The sequence below is a fragment of the Trypanosoma equiperdum genome, assembly GCF_001457755.1.
Source record: "Trypanosoma equiperdum strain OVI genome assembly, contig: ctg_1123, whole genome shotgun sequence".
Lineage (NCBI taxonomy): Eukaryota > Euglenozoa > Kinetoplastea > Trypanosomatida > Trypanosomatidae > Trypanosoma > Trypanosoma equiperdum.
Genome location: NW_027123087.1, coordinates 15,735 through 26,593, shown reverse-complemented (window position 1 = coordinate 26,593; position 10,859 = coordinate 15,735). Strand labels below are relative to the sequence as shown.

Sequence of the window (10,859 nt, the reverse complement as noted above, 5' to 3'; positions counted from 1 at the left end):
ACGGTCCGCAGATGGGATACGGCCCGATATACTGTGTGGGGCCCATGTACGGCCGACCATCGAGGACAGATTCCGTGTACGGTCCGCAGATGGGACACGGCCCGATGTACTGTGTGGGAGGGCTGCTCTACAACAAAGCATTTCAGGAGGGTGACCCAGGCCGAGGCCCCACCGTACCTAAATCCGCGCCGTGCAACTCCAGCACTCCTTCCGCAGGAGTTACAACAAAGCCTGATGCGGAACCGGACAGGGAAGAGAAGGAGCCACGCGTTACTGGCGGAAAGAAGCCTACCACTTTCACCAACAAAGGACCCGCTGCCGAGACCGCCAAGAAACCCTGCGACCTGGATTCTGGAAACGGGAAAGTAAAACACTCTCCTGTTGCTCAGGTTCCGCCTGACAACAGCGTTCGCACACTAATGGTGGTGAGCAGTGAGGCAGGACCGCAAGTAACAATAAAAGAGGAGGAGCGGAAGGTGGGCGTGGCGAGCAGTGGCGAGGAGGTCGTTTACTACGAAGGTGACGAGGTCGTGCACGGGGATGAGATCACTGTGGAAAAGTCTGCACTTCTACAAATGATCGTCCAGCAGGTGGAACTGGGCCACAACACCGCTCTCATTTTGTCCGACAGTACACCGCAGCAGACTCTCTCTGCGTGCGTCACTACATCCGTAATGAAATCCATATTGGCGGCACTCAGGAAGGGTGAGACGGAAAATGGAACCAAATACGAGGTTTTGGCGACTGCAGCGGATGTGCCAACGATCGCGACCGCCAGAGATCTTCTGGCCGTGGAGAGCGAGGCAGTGAAAATTGCTCGATATGGCTCCAATCCCATGTTGGGTGCGTGCCTGATGGACCTGCAGGAGACAGTGCTACGGGACGATGCTGATGTCGATGTGTTTGTACAAGAGGCACTGAAAAAGTCATCGGGCACTGCGGCATTGGGTGTTATGCATGCGACGTTGAAGCAGATCAGAAAAACCAGCAGCGCTGCACCTACGGTGTACGTCTCCTCTTTCGTATGCCTGTTCGTGAAGGATGGGGTCGAACACCTCCAAGATCTTCTTGACATGAATGGGAAGGTTGTGCCTCTCCCACTTGCGAAGAGTGTTTTGGGCGGAGGCAGCTGTGTGGTTGCCGTGGTTGGTGCATCAGGTAAGGACGTGGCAGTGGACGCGAAGATCCTGAGCAACACCGCTGCGCTGCGGGGGGTAAAAAACACACCGCCACGGAGTGGTAACGTCGCCCGTTTTGTTGAGTTTGCGGAGACCCAGTTCACGGAATGTAAAGCTGCCATTGAACGTTCGAAGGAAGCGGCGGAGCGAGAGCGCCACGAGCGGACGCTTCGGAGGTTGGAGATCATGCTCTCGGACGCGCGGAAGCTGCTGTCGGACCCTGAGGAGACGCGGGCAAAAGTGTATCCACCAAGCCGAGAGTCAGTGAAGAACGGCTCTGTCGAGAACGATGGCGGGAATGTGAGAAATGGTGCCTCCATAGAGGATGACAGACCCAGCGCCGCCACGTTAGCACCAGCTCCCGCGTCTGCTGATTCTCTGACCGAGCCAAAGGAGCAGGAGGTGATTGGGGCTCCTGCCCCAGCACACACCACAGAACCGTGGGAAAAGACCGCCAAAATCATTGTAACTGCGGGGTCGGGGCCCTCGAACGGCACCGCTGAGGTTGTTGCAGGAGGCGAGAAGAAAACTGACGAAGTTGATGAATATATCCAACGCACCGGCGTAAGACCTGTGGATTCCGTTATTGCAAAGCGTATGGAGGGTATTCTTACCCAAGGATACAACGTAGCCCTCTTGTCTGCGGAGATGGTGCCTGACGAAGTTACAGGGGATCAGGTGACATGGAGTCTCGTGAAGGCGATCCTGAAGGGTGCACTAAGCAAAAAGGATGGCGTAACAAATGAGTGTACCCTGCAGATGAGCATCCTCAGAGGTGACAAAGTCGTGCTGGACCTGCTTGGATCGTCAGAAAAGCGACAGCTTGTTGTCGCAAGGTCTCCAATATTTGGTGTGACGGTACAGGGAGCTACAACAAAGGTGGTGGGGAGTGCGGTACAAGTGGAACCTGTGCTCGAGGCCGCTTTGATGGAGGCGAAAGATGCCTTTAAGGACAGTGGATATATTGTCTTCACGGCAGTGCTGAAGCAGGTAACCGCCGCTGATGTAAGCGTTTCGTCATTATTTGTCGTGAGCGCTCCCGACATGCAGCCGTTCGTGGATGCGCTGGAGAAAAAGGAGACGCATCCGCATGCATTGTTCGCGCACGCACTCCTGGGTCCGTGTTCGTGTGCCCTACTCGTCAGCTATCGGGATGTGGATGACAATGTACTTAAGGCTCTTGACGCGCACCGTGAAATAACGCTGAAGAACAACAAGCAACCGGGTGGAAGCGTCAGAAAGTTTGTTGGCGTGGTGGAGCAGTCCATAACGGCTGCTGAAGAGAAACTAAAGAGTGTGGATGATGCAAAGGAGAGGGAGCGACATGAGCAAGTCTTGCGCGACAAGAAACAGGCTCTGCACGACGCACAAAAACTTCTGGAAAAGCCCAACGAAACACAGCCCGTCGCGTACGTTCCGTCGATATCCCAGGAGTCCGGAGGGGCCGATTCCACTGTTCGCGTGGTCGCAGTCCTCACCGATAAACGTGATGGAAAGAAGCGCAATGTTATTGCCAAGGACAACGGGTTCACGATCAAAACTTCTGTGGAGGAAACGGAGTTCCCAGCTGATGAGGTGGTGAGGCGCATAGGTCAGGCAGCGAAAATCCGTTCATCTTCGGTCGATTTTCTCATTGATCACTTTGTAAAGGGGTACAACGTCGCCCTCCTCACGGCCGATGTCGATGGTTTCTCGACAGGAGAGAACCTGTTGGAACACACGGTCCGCAGCGTCTTCACGAAGAAAAATGCGGACGGAGAACTGTTTGTTGTGCTTGCTTCTATCAAAGCTGATTGCTGCTCAGCGAAGGATCTGCAACGCGATGGCGCTACGTACGACCAACTGCAGTGCGCTTCTTCACCACTGTTCGGGCCCTGTGTTGCTGATGCGAAGTTTGAACTTGCGACAACTCCGGATACGCTGCTGCGGAAAGTGAGGTCCGCCATTCAGGTATGCGAGGCAGACAAATCTACGCTTTTGTGTCTTTTTGTTTACAAGGAGCGGAAGCCCGCGGATGGTGACGTCTTCCTGTCTTCATTTTTCTTTTTCCTAGCCGGGAGTAGAGTGGATATTTACACTCAAGCTCTGGAGAAGCGTCAGAAGGAACGGGGTCTGTTCCAGTATGCGCTTGGTGGTCCATGCCTCACTGCCTTCGCCCTCGGTCTCTCGACGAGTAACAGCGATGTTGAAACAGCCACAGCCTTCGTTAGGCTGGCAAAAAAAGTTCGCGGGAGTAAAATCGGCACCATCCGCACTGGTGGTATACAACGCTTTGTGGCCTTCTCGACAAAGGCCCTTGAACAACTACGCGTCTTGCAGGAGAAGGCACCGGAGAGTGACAGGGGGCGACTCAGAGAGAGCAGTACGAACGTGGAAAAGGTGCTTGCTGACGCAGAGGAACTCTTGCGCAACCCAGAAGGTCGTGCACCACCACTCTACAAGCAAGAGCGATAATCTTCATGCGTGTGGGTTAGGAAGCATATTATCATTGTACACGACTGGACACGCTTTTCTGGGGGTGGCATCCGTTGACCCAGCAGAAAAAGTGGTGTCTGTCAATTGCATCGTTAGAAAGTATGTTTGTACTTGCGCTATTATTATTATTATTATTTTGTGATTAGTACTAATTATCCTGAAGTGTGTAAAGAAAGGCTATTAAATTTCAGAAGACACCAATTCTCGATACTGTGCAGAAGTGCGAGTCGTGCTGAAATCTGCACTTGTTGGTGTGACGAAAGTAGTGGTGCCTGTTGAGCGGCGTTACACTCCGTTCAGACGCATCGCCAACCTACTTTTTCCTTTCTGTTCGTCACGTATGTTTTTCCACCTTTCCTTTTTCTTTGCACGTGGGGGGAGCGGATTAAACACGTGTCAATATTAAAATAACTCCATGAATGAAGCGGTGAGGTTGGGGGTTGTATCCGTGCGTCTGTGAGGGGTGTAATCAAAAGTGTCACAAGACTCTTTTCCCACTGGTCTACTGCATTTGGCAGAATAATTCTTGTTTCTAACAAAGTAGGCAGATGCGATCAAAGATCAGCCCTCTGTCCGCTTTAGTTATTTGTTACTTTTTCTCTTTGTGTTTCATTTATCGCTTTGTTATTTTTATTCTCCTGCGGAGGCTCCTCCTCATGTGTCACGTCACATTGATTCTTTTCGTGAGGGTCGAAGCGGACGCGGCAGGCAGGTTGGGCGCAAGCCCCTCATCCTTTCGTCTGAGCAGCACCATGCGACTGTTTAATATGAAACAGTAAGTGATGAAAACGACGAAGAAGTTCCACCGAGTATGACAATTGTAGCAGCAGTCCTTCCCAATACCGAGTTTTATTTTTCACGGAATTTCGCGTCCGTTGTTTTACCAGTTATTTTATTATTCCTCCCTCTGCTGTACTGTACATTCCCTGCTGTTTTTTTTTCCTTACTTCATTATCCTCTTTCTTTTTGCCCTGCAATATGTGTAGACAGTGGGTCTGCCGTCGGCATGCTGATGAGAGACCCGCTCTGCACTCGTATTATTTGTTTATTTTTTCGTTGGGAGTTACACAATTATCCTCAGTGTGTTGTTTTTGATTATTTGTTTTTACATCCCCGTGGTAGTGTTGGTGATCCATTGGGGTGCATCCTGCACGCCTGACGGATGTGTATGTTTTCCACTCCATTACGCGCCCTTCGCTTCGAAGCTGGGCAAAGTGACTATGTTTCCCTCTTCCTTCCTCTACCACTCCTTCACCACGGCAGTCCCGCAGCTGCAATTCAAAGGCTCACGCTAGTCGATTACAGATCAGAGGACGCTCCGTAATGCTTCTTATGCAAAACTGAGTCCTTCGCAGGTCAACACCTGGCTGACTTGCAAATGCGATGTTTTGCTGGTGTGCAGTTGCATCTGCGCTAGTCACCGTGTTATCCCTGTGCCCAAACTGCGTGTGTGAACGGTAAAGAATCATGTTGGCAGGGAAACAAACATAGTAGTGCAGGGGCAGTGCGGTCCGAGGGATGTGTGAGTACTTGTTAATCTGTCCTCGCTCCCACAACTGTATAAATGTTCCTTCTTATCCGTCGAAGAGGTGTGTGGATAAGCGATTAGGGGGGGGTGTGGAAGGAAATGTTTATGTTAAGTGGTACTTTCTCATCTTGGGCATCGTCTGCCTGTCGTTCCTCCCTTCCTATAAACCCCCTCCGCCTGCTCGTAGTTGATATTGTGTACCTCTTACATGAGCATTGTTATCATGTGTTGCCCGTCGTCTCATCCCTGTTTTATGCTAGTTAGGTTGCTAACCTGAGGAAAGCACTGTTGTTACACCGCCGCCACCACCACTGCATACATTCAGGGAGCCTACATTAGAGGCGAACCTGCGCGTAGTAAGAGCGGAAAGCGAGTGGTCAAACAAGTGAAGATAATATACCTGACTGAAAGGCACTGTAACTGCAGAAGTTGGAAAAAGGGGCGGGACTGTGCGCAACAACAGCACCGTACGTGTGCTCCGATGCTTCCGCACTCTCAGCCGCTGGTGCTCCCAATGGAACCCTCCAACTGGGCAGTGATGCCTCCGACGGGGGTGGAAATGCCCATGGAGCCCGGAACGTTTGAAGATATCTCGACAGCGGGTTGGATAGGCCCTCGCCGGAGGTCGTTCTGCGGACCCCAGACGGAGGAAGAGTGGGAAGACCTGATGATTCACCGCAGCTCCTTAAGACGTGAGAGTGGCCAAGGCACCGGAGTCGGGCTATCCGGGTCGGGCTGCCTTCTGGGAACAGATGATCCTGACCGTGACGTTCTGTGTGAGTATTACGGTGACATGGCAAACCGAGACGAGAAGGTGCTCAGTTGTGGCCTGCGCGGTCAAGAAGGCCGAAGGGTATTGGGAAATAAACCACTGCGGCAACGGCCCAATGGTCCAATGCGCGAGCGAACCAACTACGGATCACTGGCTAGTCGCCGTCAGCGGGTAATGGAGGAAGGTGGGGTGTGGGGCGACGTCGAGGTGTGCTGCGTCCCAGTCGAGCCGTGGCACCCAATGGACATGGTGTGCCTGGGAGAAGAAAGGCCCGAAGATGTGTGCGTGCTGCGGCAGACGGACACAGAGTTATATGGCACTGGGCGGGCCTTCGCGACCGATGGGAAGCCATAAGTAAGTAGTGAATGACGGCTATTTTCCAGACCGCCTCCCCAGGAGGTTTGAAGTATAGGAAGGGCACAACGACCGTTGCACGTACAGAGGCTCTGAGGTAAGCGATAGGTCATATGCGTCCGTGTTTGCGTGTGTACTCGTCTCGGTAGGACCGTTGGGGAGTTGTCGACGGACCCTGTGGCTAGTTTAGAGGTGTGCTCACAACCAGTTAACAGTAGTGCAAAAGAAGGTGAATTCCTGCAGCAGGAAGTTATACATGCGAATGATGGGCTAGTAACGTACAGTGATTGACATGAACGGGTGGTAGTTGGGGAGGGGGGGGGTTGCTGTACTGTGGTGCCAAACACCCTGGTGTTTCCTGGCATATCTATTACCCTACACACCGCTCCCTTGTTGTGTTTCTTCTGCACTTTCAAACATACAACGAGTGCCACCAAGTACTGCCTATGGGGGCGTTCTCCTGTATGTAGCGCCATACCCTTCGCATATTGATTTCCTTCGACCCAAAATTCTCATCGCGTTTGTACATAACCCTTTTATACGTCTCTTCCTTTATTAACATTACCAGGGAGGACGGTGGTTTGTGCTATTAATTGTGCCTTCTTGTGATTATTTATTTATTTATTGTGAAATGACTGCAGCCTGTTGCAACTACGTTGCTTATGGTGAGCTTCGCAGCTATATCAAGAGGTGTTTGAGTCGAGTGGAAGCGAATCCTCTGAACCAATCACTATACAGCCAGCTGCCCATAGTTAGGGAATTAAGTGGATTGACCATTGCTCCAGATGTTAGTGCCGTCCACCTAGTGATGTCTACTGCCTTTCTTTCGGAACCCTTTCCATTTGCTATTTCTATCAATACTTTGTTATTATTATTATTATTATTATTATTTATTCTCCCCCTCTTTTCTTCCCCATTGTACGTGCGTATTCCCATGTATTGGTTTCTTTGATTCGAGTTGTCCCGTTTTACTTCCCTTTTTTATTCAGCGTATTTTTAGGGTTAAAACGCTACCGAGCGTGTGGTGGTAAACTTTACTCTCCCAGTTGCGTGCTCACTGACCGTCGGGCATTGTTTTCATGTGCTGCTCAACTTTATCGCTTCCTGTTGATCTCTTTTCCCGGTACCTTCTCTCATAGTATCGTTATGGTTAGGGAAGTCAAACAAGCGTCTCATTATACACCATCGGGGTGGACCGGAAGTGCTTGCTTTGTGTGATACACTGAAACAACAATTCAACCCAGTATCACTGGTTGGGGCGCATTTCAACGTAACAGCGTCCGCTGCTCGACTTGTTGCAACCTACGGGCTGTACAACAGGTCCCGTCACTACGCAGCGAGTTGCCCTATCCCCTCCTTCTACTGGTCTTGTGTGATTAGAATGTTCATGGTCATCATACCGTTTGTAGGGCTGTGATGCCATCACGGTTGTGTGGCCGTGGACAGCGGCACTGTGTTAAACTCCACGGCCCACTCGTTACCCCGCTGTGCGTAGTGAAATGGTTTGTCGTTACCTTCCGCTATGGTTGTGCGTACTGTGGTTATCAATGATGGGCTTGCCACTGAATCACACAGATATGAAAGGATTTTTGCGATTTTTTTCTCTTCCCTCTTCCATATTTTGGTTTACTCCGTACAAACAAGGAGTGAGATTGTAAGGCAAATTTCCGTGTGACACGAGGAAGTTGTGTAAGCCACCCAGGTTTGGCCACGTGCTGATAAGCATTTGTAATGTCCACGGTACAGGCAGCCGCCGCCGCACCAACAGGATCGATCCTTCAGTGCAGAAGTTCAGCACCGAAGTCGAAGATGGGAGAGAATGAGGAAAAACGTGGTGGCGCGAGCGAAGGAACTACACACACACAGAACCTTGTAACCGTTGACACTGCTCAGACCTCCCAACCATCCGCCACTCGACCACCAGCCCCCACGAGCGGCTTGGGTCAGGTGATCCCGATCTCACCACCGAATGGTCAATTGGGCAGCCGCAACACCGTACCACCTCAAAGACAGGGGTTGTTCCAGGGACAGGGAGTCATGGGAAACATGCAGGAGCCTGCCGCAGGAGGGGGTGCCTATTGGGGGACAATGGGCGGGTATACGTATGGTGTCGCGCCGACGGGGTCTGCATCTAACGCATTTTATCCATCAGCAAGAAATGGAGGCTGTGTCTTCCCACCGCTGCAGGGGAGGATGGCCGGCTACCCCCCAGCTGTTCCGCCGCCGCCGAGTTTGTTTCAAGGGCAGTTTCCCTCCGGGGGCAGAGGGATTGTCGCCACTGGTTGTGGGGCACGGAGTGTGTGTGGATACGCTCTCGACGGGTTTGCGCGTGGCGGACGCGTGCGTCAACATACCACGGGAACGAGCGCACATGAGGGGGCAGTGTGTGAAAGTGTGCACGGACCTGCTCTGGGTGACGTGTCCAACCCCCTCCCTTACTCAGTGTATGGGGAGGGTCATGCTTTTCCGTCGTTGCCAGGGAGGCTTGCTGGGCACTTGCCTCAACGGAGGAACTCATTCCAGCAGCAAGGGTCATTCCATAGCCAAAGGGAGCTCGGTGACCTGCATGCATCCGCCGCGGGAGAAAGTATCTATGGTGGATGTGGTTACGCCCTCAGTTTTCGTTGCTTTGTTCCCGGAACCTCAGACACGGGAGTATGTGGCTCAGCGGTGCATGATTCTTCTTATGGGAACCGTAATGGTATCTCACAGATGGGGAGCATATATGGCAACGGAGTGGGTCGTGTGCCATCACCATTGAGGACCAGTTTGTGCCCCGTCATCGCAACCATCAAGGACCACGTGCCGCTGCAGAGAAGTGGACTGCGTGGTGGGAATGTTGTAGCCGTCGGGGCGGCCAAATGTGGTGGTGAGGGCCGGTCTGCGGATGAGCTGAAACCTGTGCTGGCTTCCCCTGGGAGATCCCTTGCTTCCCAGAGTGAGTGTTCCCCTGCCGGTGATGACTCGAGTGCACAGACCCTTGTACTCGAAAACTACAACATTCACTCGCTCGTCATTCTCGATAAGGATGAGGGACCCTCAGATAAGGTAGTTGTGACTGTGAAGGACCCTCGGACGGTGGTCTTCAGACGGAGCGATGGGGGAGAAGAGGAGCATGTTAACGATGAGTGCCTTGAGCGTAGCGAGGCGTCGGCATATGTGAACTCTGTGTTACTCAACGACCTCCGACTGAACTGGATAGCTGGCCGTACCTCTGCACTGCTTGTGGGGGCTGGGAGGAACTGTGGAGATACATCGGTGACTTTTGCGGGTGATTTTCTCCAAAGGTGCCTTGAGAGTGTGGAAGGCGCCAAGGAGAAGTGCAAGTATTTCGACGTAACTATAACGCTGGGTATGATGGAATCCTCTGACCGCATTCTTGATCTCCTCGACACTGAGAAGAAAGGCTACGAAAGGGTGCAGCTTGCATCCAATCCCGTGTACGGGCCGTGTTTGCTTGGGATGAAAACGAAGAAGGCAACCTCCTCTAAGGAGTGTATGGAGGTGTTTAACAGTGCTATGCAACTCGTTGATAATCCAAAGCACCTCATCGTCGGTTTTTTCGTCCTGAAACAACTGAAGAAAACTGCCAACGGTGGGGATGTATACCTCTCTTCGTTATGCATTGGGCTCGCTAAGGAAGAGGTCTCGCGGTTTGCCGCGTTGAAGGAGAAGGACACGTCCGAGCCACACCGGCTGTTCCGATACGCGATCGGTGGCGGCAGTGTTACAGTTTCCACCCTGATTCTCTCTCAATGTGACACGGGCGCTAGCGACAGTCTCGACGTCGAACGCAGGATGCGGGAAGTGAAAAACACTCCACCGCGGATCGGTAGTGTGCTTCGGTGTGTGGAATCAGCGAAAAAGGAGATAAACAGACAGCAGGAGAAGATGAAGGATATGGACAGCACCGGGAAGGAGCCCACGGCGAGACTGGTAAGCCGTATGGAGTCGATAGTAAGGGATGCGGAGGAGATGCTGGCTAATCCGATTACCACAGCGCCCAAGGGATACCTCATTGTTTAAGTTTCACTCCACCCGCATTCATAGGCGGCAAATGAGAACAGGGTTGAGGCCCAAACAAGTGTTAGTAGGTGGATGTGCGTATGTGTTCGTTCGTTGCTGCATTAAGCAAAGCGAACTAGTGTGCACGCGCGGAGGCGAAATCGTAGGAGTCGCGAGAGTTAGATTCACCACAATCTTTGAACTTTCTGGTGACGCAAACCAGTGTCCACAGTAGGAACTATTTCGGTGCTGTCGTGACCAACTGCGCTGTGCACGCGAGTCCCATTTTCTTGGGTGTTGATAACTTTTGCGCGCTTGCCGTATAAGGAGGTAGCGCACGCAAACAAGAAAGAATGAAAACGAAGGTCCAAATTCCAGGGTCGGTAGGCATTATTTATGTTTTCAAAGGGGTTTATGGGTGTATACCGAATACCAAACTACCGTTCGCGGCGCTCAGGCCCTCGCTGCGGTCCTCACAACAGCACCCACGGGGGATCTGTGTGTAGACCCGTGTGGTGCCGAAACGAATGAACGAAATGTCGTCTTC

The 10,859-nt window shown here is 52.2% G+C and overlaps 3 protein-coding genes across 3 annotated transcripts; all 3 read left to right on the top strand.

Annotated features, from left to right (window-relative positions):
• Nucleotides 1–44: 44 nt before the first annotated feature.
• On the top strand, nt 45–3,632 carry TEOVI_000736500 (uncharacterized protein; the record flags this gene model as incomplete). Its single annotated transcript, XM_067220356.1, has 1 exon — nt 45–3,632. One exon carries the CDS (start codon nt 45–47, stop codon nt 3,630–3,632), a length of 3,588 nt encoding a protein of 1,195 aa, XP_067076457.1.
• A 2,030-nt stretch (nt 3,633–5,662) lies between these two features.
• Nucleotides 5,663–6,307, top strand: TEOVI_000736400 (uncharacterized protein; the record flags this gene model as incomplete). Its single annotated transcript, XM_067220355.1, has 1 exon — nt 5,663–6,307. One exon carries the CDS (start codon nt 5,663–5,665, stop codon nt 6,305–6,307), a length of 645 nt encoding a protein of 214 aa, XP_067076456.1.
• A 1,731-nt stretch (nt 6,308–8,038) lies between these two features.
• Nucleotides 8,039–10,333, top strand: TEOVI_000736300 (uncharacterized protein; the record flags this gene model as incomplete). Its single annotated transcript, XM_067220354.1, has 1 exon — nt 8,039–10,333. One exon carries the CDS (start codon nt 8,039–8,041, stop codon nt 10,331–10,333), a length of 2,295 nt encoding a protein of 764 aa, XP_067076455.1.
• Nucleotides 10,334–10,859: the final 526 nt, after the last annotated feature.